This window comes from Lynx canadensis, chromosome B3 (assembly GCF_007474595.2).
Source record: "Lynx canadensis isolate LIC74 chromosome B3, mLynCan4.pri.v2, whole genome shotgun sequence".
In the NCBI taxonomy this organism is placed as follows: Eukaryota; Metazoa; Chordata; class Mammalia; order Carnivora; family Felidae; genus Lynx; species Lynx canadensis.
Genome location: NC_044308.2, coordinates 53,839,684 through 53,864,906, shown reverse-complemented (window position 1 = coordinate 53,864,906; position 25,223 = coordinate 53,839,684). Strand labels below are relative to the sequence as shown.

The 25,223-nt window shown below is 35.8% G+C and overlaps 1 protein-coding gene across 1 annotated transcript in view; it reads right to left on the bottom strand.

Annotated features, from left to right (window-relative positions):
- The window catches only part of ATP8B4 (ATPase phospholipid transporting 8B4 (putative)), a 240,012-nt gene that overhangs the window by 65,954 nt on the left and 148,835 nt on the right, over positions 1–25,223 (bottom strand). Inside the window, exons 11-15 of the mRNA XM_030318217.1 lie at positions 23,067–23,275; positions 19,078–19,121; positions 13,766–13,931; positions 6,983–7,171; positions 1,197–1,312 (exon numbers count right to left, since the gene is read on the bottom strand). Of these exons, the coding sequence (XP_030174077.1) occupies positions 1,197–1,312; positions 6,983–7,171; positions 13,766–13,931; positions 19,078–19,121; positions 23,067–23,275 (724 nt within the window). The remainder of the gene's footprint in view (positions 1–1,196; positions 1,313–6,982; positions 7,172–13,765; positions 13,932–19,077; positions 19,122–23,066; positions 23,276–25,223) is intronic.

Here is a 25,223-nt window from a genome sequence, read left to right as displayed (position 1 = left end):
AGAGCAAGTCAAATCGATGCTACCTGGAAAAAAACTCTTGTGCATAGAAATGTAAAAAGACCAAATTAGGCTTCCTATACTTCAGTATGAAAGGAGAATGTATGAAATCCAAGGCCTGTGGTGTTTGAGCAATGGCAAAAATCAGATACTTATGATTCCAATGTTGTTTTCAGAAAAAAAAAAATTAAAAAGACCATGTCGGCCTTCTGGAAGAGATTAAAAGAAAATCAAGAATGCTCTATTCGAAAGACAAAAACAATAGCTATGTTTGTAACCAATATTACTAAACCATCATTCTTTAAACTTAAAGTCAGGCAAAGTAATTTTTTGTTTTGCTTTGTTTGTTTGTTTGTTTTTTAAAGATCCAGGGAATGTTCTGTATTAAATATAGGGCTTGACAAAGAACATGAATCCTCAATAATTTTTTAAAGGAGAGGATATGAGAGTTTTGACTGCCCTTAAAGTTCATATTCGGTTAAATGGAACCTCAAACAAATATCAGAAAGACACCTGAATCTCAGGTTTAAACCAGGTTAATGTTCACATTAAATCAGACTCTTACTCTTTTGCATATATATATATATATATGCGCCAAAGATTACTCCTGCTCCCTTCAGAAATCTTTTATAAAGATACTATGCATAGTCTCAGAATGTATGCATTTGGTAGCTTCAACCTAGAGAACATAGGTGACTCAATATAATTTATGACCTGATCAGAAGGACCCCTGGAGGAGAAAGCTGGCTACGATTTTCCCCTCAAGCATCTAAACACAATCCTAAACTATTCGCTAGAGGTAATCATAAAGGATTCCTTTGGTGTCAGACACATTAGAACCCAAGGGAAAGCAACTGTCCTGCTCCTCTTCCCAGAACCCGTCCAGTCTCCAGGGAAAAAGCCTCAAACTGCAGGGGAGTTAGAGCAGGTGTGTCCTGAGGCTTTCCCTGGCCAGAGTTCAGGAGGCTACATGCAGCAGCTACTTCACAGCTGCTGTGTGTTAACCTGTCTATGGTAAGACTGATCAGACTTTCAGCAGGACAGGGGTCCATGTGCCAGTTTCCAGACATTCACTGGCACATTTTCCTGTGCTTTCTATTTCAAAAGTCACATCATTTAGCTTATATTTTTAAAATAAGACCTAATCACAGGAAATGCCCAAAGGGCCATTGTGCTAACCTTGAGACAGAGGCACTTACACTGAGATGGTCTGTCGTCAAAGTCAGAAGGTCTTCATTGGATGGATGAAGTTTTTCAAACAGAATAGTGTCTGCTCCTTTGGAATAAAGCTTTATCTGTCCTTCTGGGTTTCTAACTGAAAAGAAAAATTTTGCATAGTAGATAATCAATGAAATCCGTCAAAACTAGACTTTCCTAGGACTCCAGCCAGGAAATTTGGAAATGGGCATAACGTTTTAGCTAGTAGTAAAATACTCAGTGTCTTTAATTAGAAGGTCACTATCTAAGTCAATTGGCTTTATTCCTGTTCTATTAACTTAGAAATATTCCATCTACTGGAATCCTTTGATTTCCCAAACTCAGAAACAAGTGTTTTTATTCTGATGTATACAACCTTAATATTTTTCTTACCTACTGTTTTGAAGAGTTGATAAATTCAAATTAAGCCTTCTGGATTGAACAGAATTGAGAGCTTTGCTTGCCTGTCTCCTGTTGCAAAAACTCAAGACCTACCATAGGAATCAGCTTTTAGCATTATACCAAATGATATCCACATGGAATTCTAGTCATTCAAAGCCATGGTTTATGCATTAGTTCTCAGTCTTTGCTGATGTTTTTCTTTATCCTCTTTACTCCTTGGGAATGCCCTTTCTTTCATTCTTGGTGGTTGATTTTGGGGTCACAATCCAGGCTGCAAGCATGCCTCACAGGGGGCTTTCAAAATTATTTTCTACCTTCTTTTAACTGGAAGTCTGTATTAGTTATGGCTATATTTTTAATCTGTCCCCCCCTCCAGGTTTGAGAATGACAGCCCTGATGAGGATCCCCTCATCTCCAGTCCTTAAGCCTTCCCCTGGCTGTGCCTCATGTTGCTTCAGAAAAATCTTTTTTGAAACCACAGAATACTTGGCCTACATTTGTAGCCATGGTTTTACAGCTTGGCACATACTATATACTTAATTACTTGTTGAATGAATGACATGACATGACAATATATTTCTTCCAAGTAACCACCTACAGTTTGAAACAACTTTCTGGATCACAGTTCCACAGTCTGAACACTGACCATCACAAGTTTCATCAAGTCAAAGACTACTGCATGCTTTCCATTCGATTACACCTTTTCTCTAAAAACAGAATGCCTCAAAACAGATGAACATGAATATTGACTATTAATAGAATATAAAATTTAGAACTTGATTTAAAGAAATATAAATAACAAAGTACAGTGAATCAATTTCCCTTCTAACCTTTTACTACTCTTAGCTAAGATTTAATCTAGTCTAGTTTCCTCCTCGGTTTGAATATGTATAATGCACCTTGGGAACTCTTTTGTGTTGACTTAAGGAGGACTCGTCTTCTCTCCTAAGACTGTCGGTCAGCTCTCCTAGATGCCAGAACTCATGCAGTTTTTCTTGTGCCCTGGCTCTAATTGCCCCCATTGTGGAAAGAGTTGGAGGGTGGTGGAAAGCATATATAATTTATCTAATTGTTCAAGTGGGGGAAAAACATTTAATTCTACGGAAGCCTTTCTTGCTTTTCTTCTACGGCAATCCAATTTAATAATTTCTCCCATGTTTTCTCCCTTCCATCACCAGAACTATAAAGGCAAATTATGTGCCTTCTACTTTTACCAGTATGACTTCCCTATGACTGTTTTTTATAGTCTAGGCTAGGACATCAGTTCTCAAGCTTTTTGGTCTCAGAACCCCTATGCACTCTTAAAACTTTGTGAGAATGCTAGGCCTTTTTAAGCGGGTTAGATCTAATAATATTTACCATATTAGAAATTAAAGTTAAGAAATTTTATTACAGCAATGGTCTTAAAACACTAATTATATTACTATAATAATATGACTATTATAATAATTATGATAATAAGCATATGACATTAACATAGGTAACATTTCTATGAAAAATAATTATATTTTCCATAACAAAAAAAATTAGTTTTGGGAATGGCATTGTTTTACATGATTACAGGTCTGGTTTAAAAAACGGTTAGATTCCCATATCCGCTTCTGTAGTTCAATCTGTTGTGATATCACACATCATGCAGCTTTTGTAAAACTCCACAGTATACTCATGAGAAAAAGAATAAAAAAGACAAATACCATTAGTATTATTATGAAAATGTTTTTGTCCTTGTGCATCCTCTGAAAACCTCCCAAAGTTTCTTAGGGTTCCCCAGACCACACATGGAGAACCACCGGTCTAGGAAATCACAAACCAATTATGATTTGTTCAAATACCTTACCATCTCTTTGTCTCAGTTTCTACACGTGAAAAGGAGACATTTAAACAATCTAACTCCTAAGGTCCTTTCCAAGCTATATTCTCCTCGTTCAGTAAACAGTTTACATTTCCTTCATGTTTCTTAATCAAGCATTAACCCCTTAGAATTTGTGTGAATCCAATTTCATGGAATCCTGCTTAATTTTACTCACTAAACCTTTCCTTTTGCAGATCAACAAGTTTTTTTCTCTTCATTCAAGGCTCCTAGTCATCTCTGCTAGGAAATCCCAAGGCTAATCATATCTCACTCATTTCAGAAGTTAGCCTTTTTAAAATCTATTTAAAGAACACAACAGTTTTAAATGGTTGAGATAACATGTGGGCAGAGTCTGGACAAAAGTCATAGATTTTTAGTTGTAGATTCTTCTCCTCTTACCGGTCCTTTATACATTGTTGTGCCTCAAAGACTTTCCCAGGATCTAATTCCCTCCCACTCTTCATGCAGTCACAATCATTTCTAAGGCTTCAGGGTACATTGACAGGATGATTGATTTTAAATGTGTATATCCTGCCCAAATCCATCTCCAGCACTCCCTTTGAATATGTATATCCAACCACCAGCTAGATACCTCCTTTTGGAAATGCTCAGCCACACTAAATTCAGACTGCACACATTATCTTCCTCCAACAACTAGGTATCTCTCCTATGTCTCTGCCCCAATAACCAGTTTCACCCTTCACTAAGTCTCCCAAACCAGATATCCAGCCATCATTCAAACTCCTTCTCTTCTACCACCCATACATCCAATTGCAGCCATGGATTTCTCTTCATCACCTTATCTCTTGCTTATATTATCACATTAACCTAAATGTTCCACTTATTGCAATCCCGCTTTTCTTCAAACTCCTCTGTAATCTATCTGGAATTATCTTCACACAACTGCATACAACCCTGCAATAGCTTCCCTCTGCCTTTGGATCAAGTATGGACTCTTAAACATGGCATAAACAGGAATCATCAAGACCTTTCCTTTTTCAGCCTATTTCGTACCCTGCTTCACCATCTTCTCCTGGGTGCAATCACACAGAACACATTTCAGTTTCACATTCTCCCTTAGCTTCAAGTCCCTGGGACATGGTAGGCACTTACTAAATATTTGCTTAATTGAGTTGAATTATAGTTATGCAAAATTCATTGAAAGCAGCTATGCCTTTGTGACATAAAAAGAAAAAGAAAAAAGTCACAAATGGTTTCCAGGTTTATGCTATAAGAGTAAATGTAATAGCAACTCTGTGAATGATGATGAATAATTCTACTTTGCCATATCTCAGTTGGATGCCTATTCATATATACATATAGAAAAATGCCTGTCATACGGCAGTGTGATTTATACTTTGATCATCTCTAAAAAGTTTACAGTTGAATAGGTCTTACTAAAGATCTTGCAAGGGCTTTTCAAGGAGCTCGACTAATTTATTTTTCTTTAATGTTTATGTGCCACTGGCCTCTATTAATATCTTTGAATTTTATCTCTGTGTTTTTATTAGAATTGGTCCTTCCAAAATTGTACAATAAGATTTATATGTTTATCCGTAGATTCTATATCCTCTGACAAAATTCTATATAGAAATCTATTTTTATCTAAGTAACTGAATTAAACCAGGGCTCTTGCCCCAGAATGAAAGTAGGACTAGTATTGAAACTATACATTCATGATTCAATGAATGATAGCACCCCTCCTCCAAAAAAAGGAAGGAGGAGAAAGAGGAAACAGAAGAAGAGGAAGAGGAAGCAGAGGAGGAAGAGGAAGAAAGAGGAAGAGGGGGAAGAGGGGGAAAAGGAGGAGAAGGAGAAAGAGGAGGAGGAGGAGAAGGAGAAGAGAAAGCAGCAGCAGCAGCAGCAAATATCTGAGTCTTCACATCAGGGTGTTGTCCCCACAGACCAAGCCATGTGACAATCATGAGACTAGCACTGTTTTATTCTTTGCCTTGTTATCAGAGACTTTTCCACCCTAGTGGAGCCCCTCTTTCAAATTCCTTCTGATTAAAAACTAAACAGAACCTAAATAAAGCCCATAAGCCTCCATGCATTCGGTGGTGGAACATTACCTTGCTTCATATGGGATCCATTAAGTCAAACATCTGAAGTTTGTGGTTAGGCTGTGATTTCTCCACAGCCCATAGTGGTGACTGATGCTGGGGAAAAGCCAAAAATTTCCCTGTGTAGCAATTTTACATTTTTGTCAACACCCTCATAGCAAAGAGAAGCCAGTTCTAGGCCAACCCAACATTAGTAACACCTCCCCTGAAGCTGTAAGTAGAAGAGAGCGTCTACTGATATATGGTTAGGCCAACGCCTAGAGCAGCGTATGTGCTCATCAGCAGCACTGACGATGACTGCCTACAGCCTGTTGTCAAAAAAATAAACATAAACATCCCCAGATGATGTTTGGTTTTTACCTGCTGAGAGCATTCTACCACAGCTACTTTCCAGTAGTTAGAGGCCAAAAACCCAACCATGTACACACACGTTTTCCACAGTAGAAATTGATTTAATATGACCAGAATATTCACAAGTTACCAAGTATTGGCTTAAATTTTACTTAACAAACATTTATAGAAAACCTACTATGTGCCAAGCTCTATGCTGGGCCTTGGGCTGGGTAAGATGGCTAAAACACAGCACTGCCCTCTAGCACATACTCTAACAACTGGGAAGGTCATGAGTATCATGGTGCTGGTATCACACTGGTGTTATGAACAAGGTGCTCTGAAGAACAGAGGAGAATGCAGTTATTTGGAGAGTAGAAGAATTAAAACAACAGGTGGCATTTAAATTGGACATTTCCAGGTGAGTAGAAGTTTCCAAGAAAAGAATTAGGGAAAAAGAGTCTTAGGTAGGGGAAACAGCACACACAAAGGGTGAAAGCGTACAACGCATGCCTGGAATGCAAGATCTAGTAAGGCTGGGGAAGTTTGAGGAAGTAGAAGATAAACAGACTGAAATCAGATTGCAAATAATCTTGAATGCCATGCAAGAATGTTACCCTCTAAATTCTAGAAAGCTACCAAGGTTTTTTATGTAGGTGATGGCAAAATCAGGTCAATATTTTGGAAAGAATACCTTGGTATCAGCACAGAGCATTATTTTAAGGGGAAATAGTTTTAAAGATATTGCAATAATACAGGCAAGTAGTGGTAAAAGCCTGGGAAACATCTCTAGAAAACACAATGAGTAGTAATTGAGGATCTATTAGTTCTGTGTGTCTGAGTTTTGTTATCTTTAAAATGGGCGTTAAAATAATAGTACCTACCTTACAGGGTTGCTGAAATAATTAAATCAGTTAATTCATGTAGACAATCTACAATAGTGCTGGATTCAATAAGCACTTGCTACCCATTAGTTATACTTACTAGTGCACTGTTGAGGCTAAGTTGAAAATGAAAGTTTATCAAGTTACAAAAATACCACAATTCTCAGTATGTAACTAGGAATGAAATAATGCTTAAGAAGCATCAATGTGATGAGTACTATCAAAAGATCAAACATAATCTCAGCTACCAGTCATACCTATGACAGACATCCTTTTTCTGATATTGTTGAAGTCCAAGAAGGCAAGAAGTTGGTAAGTAACCAGTGTTCCCAATTCTTCTATTGTTATTGTCTCTGAGGTTCGAGACTTAAAAATGAACCCCAAATTTCTTGCAGCAGTCACCAAAGCCCCTTCATCAGGTGACTGAACTTGGTAAATCAGCTGCCCTAAAAGGAAAAGAAACTATTGTATTAAACTATAGCCAAAATAGATTGTATTAAACAAAAAAAGTAAAAGAAACAAATGTATTGATATTGAGAATAATCGCTAATATTCACAGAATGCCAGTGCTAACTCCAACTCATCCTATAACACCCAACTCAAGTGTTAGCTCCAGAAGTCAGAACTTTTCTACATGCCAACCAGCCAGACCAAGTGCCTATACTGTGAGATACTACAGGACACCACACATACCATCAGAGCCCCTGCCATCTTATACAAAAATATCCATCTATGTGTCTGACTCTCCACGATGCTGAAAGTTCCTCAGGTCAGAGGCCATGGTTTTGTATTTTCAGTGACTAGACATGTGTAGTGAAAGTTTCACAAACTAAAACACTTAGTATGTATTAATGCTCATAATCCTCATGATAAGCCTTTGAGGTAGGGATTATTAAAAAATTATGATTTCCATTTTATACCAATGACCTATGACTGAAGAGTTTATATGATTTTTGCAAGATCACACAGCCAAAGAGTGATGAAGCAGGTATTCCAAGTTCCACTTCAGTCTGCTACTAATGACCAGTTTATTATAATGCATACAAGAAACCGCTTGAAATGTAAGAAATCAAACCACTGTGCTCATTCTTGGCGCCTGATGTGTATGTATCAGGCTGGGAGGAAGAGGGGAAAAGAGAGAAAAAGAATGAAATGAGCAAAAAAAAAAAAAAATCAAACCAAACCAAAACAAAAACAATAAACTATAAAAATAGAGCATATACAAAGACATTCTATATAAAATTATATTGTCTTTGTTTATAAAAATACATTTGAAAAAATAGGCAAAGCTATATCCCTATCTACTGACTTCAGGTGATGTACAAGATCAATTCTTAAGAAAATGAGTTGCATATTTATATACTATGATTCCTTTTCATGTAAAACAAATAACTACCCATCTACTGCATATATTAATTTATATATATTAATATAATTTATTAATAAATTAATTTATATTTATATTTTATATTAATTTATATATATATATATATATATGGGTGAAATGATGACACCAAATGTTACCAATTGGTTACTCCTGTAGGGGTGAGATTAGAATACTTCATGGACAAAATTATTACCTCTGCCTTTATAAATTTTGTAGTGCGGTTTCACTTGATACAGTAGGCATAAATTAATTTTGAAATTCAAAAGGGAAAAAATTATAGCAGTTACTTTATCTACCTATGAAACTATTTAACTTTCACTTCTTCAACATAGTAAACTGGGTGCCAGGACCAACTTCCCTGCTACAAACAACTACAGATTCTGTATAAAACATTTTAATAATTTTAAATACATCCATAAAAGATGTACTGGCAAGAAAATAAGAACTATTTAGGCCAAAGATGAAGAGAAAAAATACAGATAGAATAAAGGTATTACTGTAGCCAGCTTTTGCCTTGAAGACTTTTTCTGATCATTGATCATTGGTTTCTAGCCTCTGAGAGCTTGAGTTAGAGAAGACATAGCCCAGGTAAGAAGTTTAATGGGAGACCACCTCTTAAAACTGGGCCTCCAAGGGTGCCTGAACGGGTCAGTCAGTTAAGCATCTGACTCTTGGTTTTGGCTCTGGTCATGACCTTGTGGTTTTGTGAGTTTGAGCCCCGCCTCAGGCTCTGCATTGGCAGCATGGAGCCTGCTTAGGATTCTCTCTCTCTCCCTCTCTCTCTTTCTGCTGCCCCCCCTCCCCCCACCACCACCCCCTCCCTGCCACTCGCACTGTCTCTTTCAAAATAGATAAATAAACTTAAAAAAAATGCCTGGGCCTTCAAAAGACTACTCTCCTGGTATAGAGGAGAATTGGAAATCAGTGCCTCCTTCAAGAGTGCCTGTAAGGAAAAATTATCTACCTATAAGTGGAAAGAAAAATTTTTTCTGCTGAAACTTTAAGACCAAAGACTGACTTTCACACATATTTGCATCCTAAATTCATAATACTTGAGTGACTTGAAAAAAAATCAAACTGGAAATTTAGTTTAATATGTTCCTACATTAGAACACTACAAGTCCTTTATGGAGGAACTAGCCTTCATCTCAGGACCCAAAGAATTTCTACAAATAAAGTTCCAAACAAAATGATCATCTCACAGTGAAAAATCATTAAAATCACAATAAATAAGACACAATCAGAACTAACAGAAATAATCTAAGATCTTCAAAAACTTCAGATGTTGGAGGTATTAGAAATAGCACACTCAAATACTTGATAGATTTCAAAAAATTTTTAAAAAGGCATAAAATTAGGCAGATTTGAAAAAGAATCAAAGACCTTGTAGAAATTAAAAATTAAAAACTGCATATTAGATATTGCTAGAGAAAGAAGCAGTGTACTGTGAAAAAAAAAATGGAGGAACTATGAGAATATATCCCCAAGAGATAGGGAAAGAGAAGAAATGAGAGACGTGTTAAAACACATAGAGACGAGAATGAAAATATCTGACACTGAAGATCTAACATGAGAGGGAAAATGAGTCAGAGGCAAAGCTGGAAGAAATACATGGCCAAGCAAATACCATGTCATGGTAAAAAATGACATTCTACAGATTCAAGAATCTCAATGAATTCCAAGTAATATATTTTTCAATCCACACCTATAGTGATAACATGGAAGAAGAAATCTTAAAAGTAGCCAGGGAGATAAGACTGATGACCTTCACTCCACAATTGGACTAGGAACTGACTATACAGTAATGGAAATAGCAGCAGGACACAGTGGAATACCTTCAAGGTGCTAAAAGAAAACTGTCACCTTAAATTTCTGCACATAGCAAAATGTTCAAGAATAATAACAGATGAAGTTGTTTTTCCAAAGTTTTTGAGAATTTATTAGCAGGAGGTTCTCTCCTAAAAGAAATTCTCAAGAATACACTTTATGTCAACAGAAGATCAGAGTTGGGACAAGCATTAAAGAGCATAGAAATGAGTAAGTATGCAGGATAGATCTAAGCAAACACTGACTATAAAAACAATAAAAGTAACCTCTTGGGGGATTAAGAAAGAAAATACATGACAAGAATACTGTATAAGTCAGGACAGGGTTGATTAGTATTGAAGGGTTCTAAAGTCTTTGTTTGGTTTAAAAGAAGGCTTAGGCTTTGATAAGTTCATTATGCTAAAATTTCTAGGCTAACCACTAAAATACAAATAAGGATTCCAAAGCAGAAGTAAAAATGGACTAAATCCATAAGAGGGAAAAAAAAAAAAGAGAGAGAGACTAAGACAAAAGTTGGGGCAAATGTAAAGTACAAAATAAGATGGTAGAAATAAACTAAATGTATCAATAATTATATATTAAATACTTAAAATCTACATATATCAATACTCAAGAAAGAAAATGGACTAAATGTTCTGCTTAACCTTTAGTTCTATCAAACTATTCTTTTTAAATGTCAAAAATTATCTCATTCATGAAAGATGTGCCTAAAACACAAAGAAAAAGATAGATTGGCAGGAAACAGTGGAAAAAAGATAAATAATGCAAATACTAACAAAAGCAAAATACCTATAACTATATTCATATAAGCCAAAATAAACTTTAAGGCAAATATGTGAAAATTGTGTAATTGAGTAGTCAAAATAATCCAAAGAGAGGTAGAAAATTGAATAATACAATTAACAAACATTATCTAATGGATATATTTAGAACTCAGTGCCTAATAACTACAGAATACACATTCATTTCAAGCATACATGAAACATTTACTGAAACTGAACATATACCAGACCATAAAGCAAACCTCAATAAATTTTAAAGGATTGATATAATGAGGCAGTAAGAAAAAAAATTCTGAAACTTTTATCTTTTGAATTGCCATACACTAAAATAGAAGAAAAATCCTCTTAAAACACTTGTATTTTCCACTTTTCCTGCCTCTGCATTTTCATCCTGGAGAAGGGAATGAGAATGTCAACTTCTCCAAATGACTTCTCCAAGAAACAGTACACCTTTGAAATAAAAGCAATAGCTTCAACTATAAATTATACAATTATAATGTTTATATAAAAAAAGTTTGTTTTCCAAGGTACTTTAACATACATGGATTTAAGCTATCTATACTGTAAATAAATCTTTAAAAGGAGAGCAAAATAATCCCCCCTTACTCAGTGACATAAGCCTGCACTTAGAATTTTATATCTTAAAGCAAGAGATAGAAGTAATTTAAAGATATATACATCTTCCTCTCTTTACTTCAAAATACCTCTATATGGCAGGATGTTAGCCAATATCCACAAGAATGGGTAAAATTTAAGAAAGACCACACTAAATGTTGGTTCGAATGTAAAGGTACTACAGCTCTCATACACTGATGATGGGAATGTAAAATAATGCAACCATTTGAAGAAAAATGGTTGGGCAGTTCTTATAAAGTTAAACATATACTTATACTATGATCTGGCAATTTTCATACCTAAGTGTTTACCAAATACAAATTAGTTAAATGTTTTTTTTAAGACATAAAAATGTTTATGGCAGCTTTATTCATAGTAGCCCAAAGCTGGAAACAACCCAAATGTCCATGAACAGAGGACTAGAAAAGAAAATTATGGTACACTCACATAATGTAATATTACTCAGCAATAAAAGAATGAACTATTGGGGCGCTTGGATGGCTTAGTCAGTTAAGTGTCTGACTTCAACTGAGGTCATGATCTCACAGTTTGTGAGTCTGAGCCCCACAACAGACTCTGCTGTCAGCAAGGAACCTGCTTTGGATCCTTTGTCTCCCTCTCTCTGTACCTCCCCCACTCCCACACTCACTCTGTCTCTCTGTCTCTCTGTCTCTCTCTCTCTCAAAAATAAATAAATAAACTTAAAAAAAAAAGAATGAACTATTTACTGATACATCAACATGGATGAATAACAAAATCATTACATGGCATGAAAGAAGTCAGACACAAAAGAATACAAATTGTATGATTCCATTTTTATGAAATACAAAAACAGGCAAAATTCATCTTTGATGATAGCAATCACAGCAGTGGTTGGCTGAGCAAGGGGGTTGGGAATATGGACTGGAAAGGGATATGAGTAATCTTTCTAGAGTAATAGAAAATATTTTTACCCTGTTGGGGTGATATGAGTAATCTCTCTAGAGTGGTAGAAAAGATTTATACCCTGTTGGGGGTGGAGGTTACATGGGTACATATAATTGTCAAAACTCATCAGACAAAACACTTAAGATCCGTGTGTTTTACTGCATTTAATTATATCACATTGTGAAAAAAATGTAAATCATACTAGAAAATAAGAATGAATACTATTAGTAAACTAGAAATTTGAGGAATGTCTGCAAGATAAAAAGATTTGATCAACGAAGAAGAGAAAAATGCAGCACAAAGCATTTGCAAAAGGAAATGAATACAGAATAAGAGAAATCCCCAAAAGAGTTTCCAAAGTCAGAGTTAACAAATGAAAAGAGAAGTGCTCTTAGGGGCATCATTAGCAAAGTTAGTTGAGGAAGTGTACTCAGCACTCCAGCCCATTTGAGCTCCTCCATCTCCCAGCTTACTGTGAACAGGCTTCAGTGACCACTGCCTCCAGAATAAAACCTTCCCATGTTACGCTACACCAAGTGCATAATCCGCTTCTGGAAACCTCAAAGATTTGAGTTCTGCAACTGGAAACCAAAACTAAGAAGAGCCCGAATCACTCCAGAAGTCCACAAGGATAAGAGAAAGAAAATGAAAGAAAAGAACCCGGATGAGTGATGTTTTCTTCCAGGCCAGACCTTAAGTACAACTCTCTCTCAAGTGAGCATATTGGCAGATTCCTAGCACTAGATCTGAAAAAGTAAGACAGTTAACCCCAGATGCCATATGAATTCCTGGAAGGAGGAACTCCACACCCAGAAGGCCAGCCATACATTCTACCTCTTCCACACGGTATTGGGAGACTGGCCACAGTAATCAGAACCTACATTCACCAACAGGCAACCAAAAGTTATCAAATGTTTGAGAACTTTAAAGGTAGACACAGAATTCAAAAAACAACATTCTATAATATGAAACCTCATAAAGGAAACAAAAGAAAATTTCAAATCAAGAATAATTAAGATCTTTAAAGAGATCTAAAAAAGTATGTAACATTAAAATAAAAACAGATTGCTATTAAAATAGTTCAGGACATGAAATAAACTCAAAGGCAAAGGTAAAATAAACGTACTTAAAGGCACCGTGATATCCTCAGATAAAAATATAATTAATCACTGCCTTCAGAATTATAAAGATCAGTTTAAGTCATAAATGTAACAATATGAATCCTCACAGCAATTAAAACTGGGGGAATGGGTTAGCTCAGCATACCAAGGACGCAACTAAGGCTTGAACGTAATCCCAACAAAGAAAACAAAAATAAAGAATACAGAGAGAAAACATGTATACACACATATATATGACATACATATATACAGTCGACAGTCTTTATATATTTCACTTTTAAACTGAAATTACTTGGGTGGTAATTTTTACTCAATCACTGGCAGCAGAAAGAAATCAAACTTGTAAACAAGGTTCACCACTGAAACACACTTTGTACTTACCTGCACTATTTTCCTCCGACATGACGGTGTGGCAAAGGGCAAGTACCCTAAGAAATTCATACACTTTGGAATCCCCCAGTTTAATGGATTCCATCAGACGGTGGTCAGAGAACTGACATGTTCTATCTGCTTGGGGATTGACTGCGAAATCCACAGGTTCATTTTTCTGTAGAAGAACAAGAGAAAAAAAAAAAAACTATATACCTCTTTTCAATAATAAGCTTTTAAAATTCAAAAACGCTTCCTCTATATATTTTTAGTGCTTGTATGATTTTTCAGCCTCAAACATCTGGCACTACAATGGCTTTCTGTTTCCTCATTACTGTTAAATATTATCTTCTCATTTCAGAGCCAAGCACCAAAGCAGTAAACCTTCCAAAAGGATAAGGAAAAAATATCCAATGGGTGTACAGATCCTCAAAATACTTATTGCAATTCCAAAATACAAAGAAGCCCTGAAAATGGTAAGTTTTTTTCAAAACCTACTCAATGGCAAAACCTGACCTGACTTGAACTCATTTTGGCAGCAAAATCTGACCTAGAATGGTATGTGTCTAATTATAGACTTTTTTAGTCCACTTAGTATGAATTAATATTTTCCAACACAAAAATATTAATGCATTTCATTATAGAGTGCTTTCTGAGATCCCTCTGGAAGTACTTGCATAATATAATGATAGGGTTAAAATTGGGATCTTGAAGAGATCTTTGCACTCCCATGTTCACTGCAGCATTATTTACCATAGCCAAGAGGTAGAAACAACATAAACATCCATCAAAAAATGAATGAATAAATAATATGTGGTATACACATACAATGGATTATCATCCAGCCATGATCCTGTCTTTATGCACAACATGAGTGAACCTTGAAGGCACAACGTGAAGTGAAATAGGTCAGTCACAGAAGGACAATTCCTGCATGATTCCACTTATATGAGGTACCAAAATAGTAAAACCCACAAAAACAGAAAGTAGAATGGCTGTTTCCAGGAGCTGAAGGTATGGGGAAATGGGAAATTGCTGTTGAATGAGTACAGGTTTCAGTCACTCAAGATGAAAAAGTTCTAGAGATCTGCCTTGCAACATCATGAGTATTGTTAATCACAGTTTAGTATACACTTAAAAGTATGTTGAGTAAAAAAAGAAAAACATGATAAAAGAAATAGGGTACAACAAAAGAGTGGACGATGATTCAATGGTAACTAATATCCCTGTTAATTCACTGATTTCCGGAAAACACAGAATGTACTTCTAAAAGTTTATTACTCAAGACACTAGTCCTGTGATAATGTTTTTGCTAAAAATAGTTGAAGGGGAAATGCTTTTAATATATCCTTTTCTTAGAGACTATAGAATGTTTTATATTACATCCAAGTATATGTATACCAAGTCTTGCATACAGGACACTCAGTTGTGTTTATCCCAGAATCATAGACTTACTTAATCATAGATTGTTTTGTTCATTTGATACATTTTAAGAACTGCATTAGTGGAAAAAATTATCAACTCACCGGTAAGGAGTAAAATACACACTGACCTTAGACTTCCCTGAAACTCCCAGAGAAGAAACTGACTCAAAGAAATTAGAGTCAACCAAGCTGTCATTCAAGTATAAAATTGGCACACATATTTGTTATGAACCCTTCTTGAAACTAAAGGATGAACCTCATCCCAGTAAGAGATAACTGGAAAAAATCATTAGTAAAGGCCTAGTTAGGGGTGAGTACCTAATCCCTTTAAGGGACTAAATAAAGAAGAAATAGAGAGATTAAGATGCTAAAACACAATGTGTATATTGTGTACCTTGACTATGCAAGACAAAAAGACAGCTAAAAAATGGTAAGATTCAAATTTCCTCATTTTATTATTTGAAGGTCAGATGATATCTATCATTTAAAGATTCAGATCAACTGACAAAAATCTATATATTTTAAGATTAATAAGTTTCTATAAAAATAGTAGAAAAATACGAGGGAAAGAGGCAGAAATATAACTTCATCGTTGTTCATATTAGGAAATTAACAGACACTGCCTTAAAAAAAGTATTAAGAGTATTATGAAAAAAGAGTATTATGTAAACTCTTGAAGGTATGAAGTAGAAAAACAATGAAATACTTTCCTAATGTTTCTAAACATTATAAGAAATGAACACATACAGAATAAAGAATCCATATAAAGAGTTATTAAACACAAGGTATATTATTGTTAGACACAAAGTACAGAACCTAAAATGTTATAACTAAGACAGTATATAGCCCAATGTAGATGGGCCAAACTCCATTATTAAAAGATTGGAGTGCAAAACAAACTCCAAACCTATGCTGTACACAAGAGACACGTATAAAGTTATTCAGAAACACAGAAAATAAAAGGTGGGAAAATGCAAATGAAAACAAACCAGGAGTCAAGACATTAATATCAAATAAGGTTGAATTCAGGCCAAGAAGAATTAAATGAGTCAAAGAAAAGCAGTTTTGATGTTAAGTTGTGTAATTCATAAAAAAAATTAATAAATAACCAATATAAATATCAATTCACCCCCAAGTAGCATCAATACTTCTAAAACAAAGATTTCAAGGGGAGCCTGGGTGGCTAAGTCAGTTAGGTGTTCGACTTGGGCTCAGGGCATGATCTCACAGTTTGTGGGTTCGAGCCCCACATCAGGCTCTGTGCTGACAGCTCAGAGCCTGGAGCCTACTTCGGATTATCTGTCTCCCTCTCTCTCTGCCCTTCCCCTGCCCACGCTCTGTCTCTAAAAAATAAAATAAACATTAAAAAAAGAAAAAAGAAAAGATTTCAAGCTATGTAAGAGCTATATATAGAAAGAGATTTTCAAAATATCTAATTAACCTCTTTCATGCTAACAGATAAAAGATAAATAATGAAACAAGAGTTAAATAATATAATTTACAAGGTAGAACTGAATGACATATAGGTAAGTTTATATACCTTGAAAGCAGAATATACATATGCTTTCCTTTTAAGAAGCCTGGAACATTGACAATTTACTATATTGAGCCACAAAGACAACCCCAATAAATTCCAAAAAGCAGAATCAATACAAATCTATTCTTTATTAAAAGTACAATAAAGTTAGGGGGAAGGCCTCTATCACTTGGGAATTTTAAAACTCTTGCTTAAAAACGTTTCAATGTGGATATTCAAATTGATAGGACAAAAATAAAAAGTTTAATAAACTACAGGCCAAATCTATGTGATAAAATTGAAGAAGTATTCAGAGAAAAATTAAGAACCATAGACATTTGTATAAAAAAAGGAAAAAGTAAGTTAAGCATCCAAGTATGAAGTTGGAAAAAGAACAAAAGAAACTTTAAGAATGAAGAAAGGTGGTATTAATAAAGATAAAAGCAGAGCCTACTGATTAAAACACAGGAAAATATATACAAATAATAAATAAAACCAAAGGCTGTACTTTTGCGGGGGGGTGGAGAAGGGGCAACTTTCTAATGTAATCAAGATAGGAAAGGAAAAAGACAATCAAAAATAAAAAAATGATTTTTTTTAAAATAGCCACAGAGAGGGGCATCTGGGTGACTCAGTCGGTTAAGTGTCTGACTACAGCTCAGGTCATGATCTCACAGTTCATGGATTGGAGCCCCAGGACAAGCTCTGTGCCGAGAGCTCAGAGCCTGGAGCCTGCTTCAGATTCTACGTCTCCCTCTCTCTCTCCCTGCCCCTCCCTGCTCACACTCTATCTCTCTCACTCTCAAAAATAAATAAATATTAAAGAAATTAAAAAATAAAATAGCCACAAAGAAAAAATTAAAAGGATCCTAAGAGACTCCTTGCTCAACTGTAAGACACAGATCATTTTTATGTTATATAAACTGTCCCACAGAATACAAAACTAAGGAAAAATTTTTAAAAATTATTCTTTTTCTAAAGTAAATTTAACATTGATAGCAACTCAAACATTACGCCCCCAAAAACCTTGAGAACTGATGTGTCTTACAAATCCAAGGCACATACCTAAATAAAGCATTAGCAAACAGAATCTAGAAGCACACTGAAAAAAACAATTTAACATGACAAGTGACATTTATTTACAAAAACCAGGGATGGATGATAATCCAGTAGAAAAATGGGTAAGGGGTGCCCGGGTAGCTCAGTTGGTTAAGCATTTGACTTCAACTCAGGTCATGATCTCAGAGTTAGTGGGTTCGAGCCCCCAGACAGACTCTGTGCTGATAGCTCAGAGCCTGGAACGTGCTTCAAATTCTGTACCTCCCCCCACCCTACCCACCCTCTGCCTCTCTCTCTGCCCCCCCCCCCAAAATTAAATAAACATTAAAAAATTAAAAAGAAAGAAAGAAAGCATCTGCCTTTGGCTCAGGTCATGATCTCACACAGTTCATGGGTTTGAGCCCTGCATCAGGCTGTATGCTGACAGCTCTGAGCTTGAAGCCTGCTTTGGATTTTGTGTTTCCCTCTCTCTGCCCCTCCCCTGCTTGTGCTCTCTCTGAAAAATAATCATTTTAAAAAAAAGAAAAATGTATAAACATTAAATACAGTAAACTATTAAAAATATAAAAAAGATATCCAACCTCACTCATAAGAGAAATTAAAACTAGAATCATATTGATATATTATTTTACATGTCTTGCCAAATAGCAAAAACTGACAAAACACTGTATTGGTAAGGGTGGGGGAGAGCACTCTTGTACATTGCTTGTAGCAGGATAAATTGGTAAAAATTTTAAAGAAGACAATGGCAATATTTATCAATTATGAATGGACATACTTTGGATTTAACAATTCCATTTCTAGAAATGTAACTTGTTAGACAGCATACAATCCATGTAAAGTAACATAAGCACACACTGTTATTTCTGTTGCAATTTTTTTACTAGCAGAATATTGGAAATATCCTGAATTTCCATTGGTGTCTCCTTACCATGAGACATGGAACAATATAACAGAATACTATTTAGCCATTGGAAAAAATAAGACAGCACTTTTTTTTTCCACTGAACTAGTAAGATCTCAAATACACTGCTGAGAAAGAAAATTAAGAATGGTACAGATAGTAAGCTACAACCTATGTAAAAAATGGAGAAAATACTTCCTCGTATATACATAAATATCTCTAACAATTAAAAAACAGAGAACTCTGTGGTTGAGGTACCTCAATAGAAGGAATTCTGAACCATATGAAGCTATTTTTTTAATGTTATGTATTAAATATATCAACTTGTCATAGTGGAAATCAGTCCTCCAGGGACTCATTTTTTTAAAAAAAAAGTATGTACAATTTGAAATTAAAAGAATGAAATTTATCACCTCCACACCTTAGTCATGTCTGTCTTCTGACCCATGTCATCATCAGCTTCACCTGCCAAAAAAAAAAAAAACCTTGAGAATTAAAAATAAATGAAATAGAAACTAGATTTGCACATTTGGTTTTAAAAAATACACTTATTTATTAAAGCACCATTACCAGATGGCATTATGAGCTCAAACGTAGACTTTTTAGGAATTTTTTCAAACTGTAACCCTAGACATGGTGATTAACCCAGAGAAATACTCATATTTGCCCAAGATAGAACTAAAATAGAGTATGCATTAAAACAAAATATGAAGCTCATAAATCATATTCTTCTGTATTTTTATCCTTCTGTTGCTACATTTTATCTCTGATGTTTGCAAGAGGCAAATTTTTGTTTTCTACTTCATCCTCACTATTGGGGAATCCAAAATGATATCCTAGACAGACCAATTCTCATCAACGCTTGAGCTTAGTGAGTACATCTTTGTCTGTCTTGGGTTGGGCCAGATACATTTATGTAATATCAAGGTCAAATTAGCATGTAAGAGTTAAACAATGTCAGTGCCTTCTGCAGTAAAACATAGCCACCTATGTGCCAAATATTGAAAAATAACTTTTTAGTATAAAGCCAATATATGCCTATTATAGATATATTGGAAAAACTCAAGATGTTTATAGTAGGAAATAAAAATCACTAATAGTTCTATCGCATAAAGATAACCAGTATTTATAGAACTTTTTTCATGTTGATTATGTGTGTGTATATATATATTTCTCAGATTGTTGAAAAATATCTTGTTCCTGCTGTTTTCAACCCAAGTGTCAGAATTTCTCTGGTCATTAAAAGTTCTTTGTGGGGGCGCCTGGGTGGCGCAGTCGGTTAAGCGTCCGACTTCAGCCAGGTCACGATCTCGCGGTCCGTGAGTTCGAGCCCCGCGTCAGGCTCTGGGCTGATGGCTCAGAGCCTGGAGCCTGTTTCCGATTCTGTGTCTCCCTCTCTCTCTGCCCCTCCCCCGTTCATGCTCTGTCTCTCTCTGTCCCAAAAATAAATAAACGTTGAAAAAAAAAAAATTAAAAAAAAAAAAAAAGTTCTTTGTGAACCTGATTTTGAATGGTTGTATACTAGCTACGGAGTATAATTTACTTTAGCTTTCCCCTATGTGGAAGCTTTTAAGATTTTTCTAATTTCTGCTTGGCATTTGAATATGTAATGGTATTTGCCAAGACTGTATTTCTTGTAATGATAACAAGAGTTCCTTGCATCAATCCTTCGCCAGGCATCTGTATTATCACAAACTTGCACCATTTATGGGTGAGGGAACTGAAGAACAGAAATCCACCTGACATTACTAAACTGGGGTGAAAAAGTCACTATAGTGTGATTTTGAACCCAAGTCTCTCTCTTTTCACTACACAATGCTATGACCAAAAAAAGCCCTTGATGAACTGTTATTTGCTGTTTATCTGGAGCACAGGGTCTAAACTCAGACCATGTTGTGACTGCTGTGTGGGCGGATGCCCTGAGCTAGTGAATGAACCTCACCAAGCTCCTGGAATTTAAATCTCAAATGCACTGTGGTTATGTTCCAGTCAGTATACCATAGGCAGTAACTCATGAACGATAAAGACAAAACAAAGCTGTGCCTTTGTGTAAAATTGTCCTCCAAAAGGAAGCATGGTAATGGAAGTGAAGAAAAGTTAAAGAAGTTGAAGAAAATAAAAGTTCTGAGCTAGAAAATAGAAGATTTAGATAAACCTGAATGGAATACCAAGTTTTCCCAAGGCCTGGATCTAGAATATAAATAACACAAGCTCATAGGAAAACAAGAGGACGTGATTCTTAAACATTTTGTGAGTGCTTTAGTAAGAATGTATCTTAGTGGCATCATAAATGCATTATAAATTATAATGGGATATAAATTAAGGGTCTAAAGGGGTTAATTAATATTTCGGTTACTTTCCTGCATTTTATAAGGGAAACTACAAGCTATCATGGGATTTGTAAATTTCAAGACTTGCAAGATCTTGGGATATATATACTTTGTGAAAATCAAGGGCCTTCCCTAAAAATAGCCCTGAGGCAAACATCTATACAAATAAATCTTGGTCCACATATCTGATTTTCTTAGGATCATTTCCTGGAAGTGATATTATCATTATTATGTTATTATCAATATATATCATAGCAAAAGAATCCCAAAGGTCCTCCAAATTAAAAATATCTCCAATACTCTAAAATTTTCCCATTTATTTTTTTTTAATTTTTTTTTTCCACGTTTATTTTATTTTTGGGACAGAGAGAGACAGAGCATGAACGGGGGAGGGGCAGAGAGAGAGGGAGACACAGAATCGGAAACAGGCTCCAGGCTCTGAGCCATCAGCCCAGAGCCCGACGCGGGGCTCGAACTCACGGACCGTGAGATCGTGACCTGGCTGAAGTCGGACGCTTAACCGACTGCGCCACCCAGGCGCCCCTAAAATTTTCCCATTTAAACTACTCTTTGGGTTAAGTCATTATTCTTAGAAAGCCTCTGAAAATAATGTCAAAAGAAAATTTTTAGGGGAAGTTTCTATTTTACTTACCATTTAAAAAAAAAAAATTTAACATTTATTTATTTTTGAGAGAGAGACAGAGACAGAGCATGAAGAGGAGAGGGAGACACAGAATCCGAAGCAGGCTCCAGGCTCTGAGCTGTCAGCACAGAGCCTGACGTGGGGTTTGAACTCACAAACTGTGAGATCATGACCCGAGCCAAAGTAGGTCACTTAACTGACTGAGCCACCTGGGCACCCCTACTTACCATTTATTGTAACAGTGATATGAGAAATGTATAATGTAACTGAGGGCTTATGGAAGTCCAGGTTGAAAATCATCCGGTTCTCTCTCAGCAAAGGGGGAGGTGGAGCAGAGGAGAGGGGATTAGAGGGGTAGGGGTAGCGAAGGGAGGTCAATAGGTAGGACAGCATAAAAATCAACTTCTTGTATTTCTTAATTTTGTTCAAGTTCAAATCTTACTGTAAAGTGTTTGGCAATGTGTGAAGTTGCTCATCAGGAGATAAAGGGAAGTTTTCCCTCTCTTTCTTGGATTTTTCTTCTTGAGATTTCTGGACTGAAAAACTGGACACTCAGAGTCCAGTGAAATGAGATTAGGAATCCAGAGGCACCCAACAAAAGGCTTCCGCTGCACCTCATGCTTTCAGCAGAGGAAACTGTCTGCTAACTGGCTCAAACCACATACAAATAGAATGCCTGAAAATCCTGGTACAGAGCAGGTATCCTGACAGATGTATACAAAATAGGAACTGGATGTTGATGAAATAGTTTATCTGCCCACTCAAAAGTAGCCCTGTGCAGTGTGAATTCTTAGGAATGAATTGTAAGTTCTCCCAAACACAGGCCCTAACATCAATTCCAGAGCTGTGAGGAAGCAAATACGAAATACTCCTTTTACAGAGATAAATCAAGTTACCAAGAACTTGCCCTCTCGGGGATATTGGCCTATTAAGCAGCACAAAGCACAATCACACAGTGGGAACACAAAAAGGAACCTCAGAAGGTATCACATCTAACCCCCATCTATACCCAAGAAAGGTAACAAATCCAAAGTTTCATCTAAATTATTCAACATTCATTGAACAAATATTTAGCGACTGTTTATTATATGCCAAGCACTATGTTAGATGCTGATGGGGCCCATATTAATGATAAAGTCAGTGATAAATGGTTTGGTTTTTAAAATAGGGCTGCTTATGTTTTTAAGGGAAATTAAAAAAAATTATGTTTTAAGGGGTGCCTGGGTGGATCAGTTGGTTAAGCATCTATCGGCTCATGTCATGATCTCACAGTTTGTGAGTTCAAGCCCTGTGCTGGGCTCTCTGCTGTCAGCACAGAGCCCACTTCAGATCCTCTGTCTCCCTCTCTCTCTGCCTCTCCCCTGCTCTCTCTCTCTCAAAAATAAACAAATATTAAAAAAAAAAACCAATATCAGTACGAAGAAATGCTTCCCTTACCATAGATTTTCCCATTAATAGAACATTTTTTAAAAGTCATGATGTTTTCAGTGAGGGTGCCTGTTTTGTCAGAGAAAATGTATTCAATCTGGCCCAGTTCCTCATTGAGAGTGGTCGTCCGAGCTTCAGCAGGTGTTGCTTTTTCAGGGTAATACATCTTCCGATCCCAGTTTATAAAATAACTGTGTCCCAGACGAATTACTTCCATACTTTCATCCATTAAAATGGGGAAAAAAGAAAAAGAAAGAAAAGCTCCATCAGTTTCAGAACATACAAAACGTTGCCAAAGTAAGAAGTCTATCAAGGAGCGCCTGGGTGGCTCAGTCAGTTAAGCTGCTGACTCTGGATTTCGGCTCAGGTCATGATTTCACAGCTCAGGGTTGAAGCCTCGCATGTGGCTATACACTGACAGCACAGAGCCTACATGGGATTCTCTCTCTCCCTCTCTCTCTGCCCCTCCCCAGCTCACTCTCTCTGGCTCTCTCTCAAATTAAGTAAACAAACTTAAAAAATTTAAAAAATAAAAAAATAAGTCTGTCAAAGTCTTCAGAATTTAGAAAAAAAATGTGGATGCTCTGTCTCCAGGTCCTAGTGACCTTCAGAAGAATCTCAGCAGAGTCTGTTCATAAAATTTCCTAAGTCATTTTCTTGCAGCACCACGAAAATATAGACTTTGCATAAAGTCTTGGGGGAATATTCCATGGTTCACCATTTATATTAAACAGGCCTAGTGGAGATTTCTTGTATAGCCTGTTAAGTTAGCATTTCTTTTATATCTTCGTACAAACTATTATTAAAGATGTTTGTCCAGCCATCTGGGTGGCTCAGTTGGTTAAGCATCTGACTTCGGCTCAGGTCATGATCTCACGGTTCATGGGTTTAGGCCCCACATCGGGCTCTGTACTGACAGCTCAGAGCCTGGAGCCTGCTTCAGATTCTGTGTCTCCCTCGTTCTCTGCTCCTCCCCCACTCATTCCCTTCCTCTTTCTCTTCCTCTCTCTCTCTCAAAAATAAACACTACAATTTTTTTTTTAAAAAGATATTTTTCAGATATCTGATCTAAAGAAATGTATCGTTGAGGACTTTCTAATATATCGTTTGGTGTGGCTTCAAGTTGCCAAAAAAGGTGGCAGTATCTCTGTAAATCACTAAGCAAACCATAATAGATACTGAGTAAATCTCAGTATTATCATTGTTATTATATTAGTTTGCCCATTTACCAGGAAAAGAGCATTGTCTCATGATCTAGCGGCAATTTATGACTTTCCAACTTTACAAATGTTATTTCTATGGCCAAAGGTATGTCTTTTAAAGTCTCTGTCATATGTAAGGTTAAACCAATTTCCAAAAAGTTTAGCAATGTAAGTTTCTACAATAAGATTACTGAAAATTAGCATTTACTATGCATGACATATATACATCATACAAATGTTACCAACTTATCATTTGTATTTTGTTTCCACTATTTTTGACACAAAGAAGTTGTCTTTTTAACTCATCAAATTTATCAGTAGTTCACAGTTTCTGTTTTGGGAGTTTTGTTGGATATGCTCTCCCTATGCCAAGATTATATATACAGACCTCTATATTTTTCTAGTAGTTTTTTGCTGAATTTTCCACATCTAATTCTTTATTACAATTGGAATTTTTATAAAGATGATGTACATATGATGTGCTAATTTCAATTTTTACAAACATAAAGCTTTTTTATCACCATTTATTAAAAAAGAAAAGTCCTTTTCCCTTATTGCATTGGGATGCTTCCATGTCACATATAAATTATTTTTCTCACTAGAATCTACTTTAGGGATTTCAATTTTATTCCTTAATATGTCACTTAATACATCTCTTATTTTCATAATTACAGCTTTATAAACATTGGCGATACCTGAGAGGGCGTAAGAGAATACTCCTCTTTTTAAAAAGTTCTTGGCTGGAACCACCCATTTATTCTTGCTGATATGTTCAACACATTTTAGCATCCACACCCCCACCTTCTCACAAAACTTCTTTAAGATTTGTATTAAGTCTATGTTAAACTTCTAATTACTTGGAAATAACTCATTTTAATATACAAGTGCAACTTCAAAGAGAAGGGTAAGTCTTTCCAGTAATTGAATTTTGAAAAGTACCTCTATTGATAAGGAGTTTTAGTTT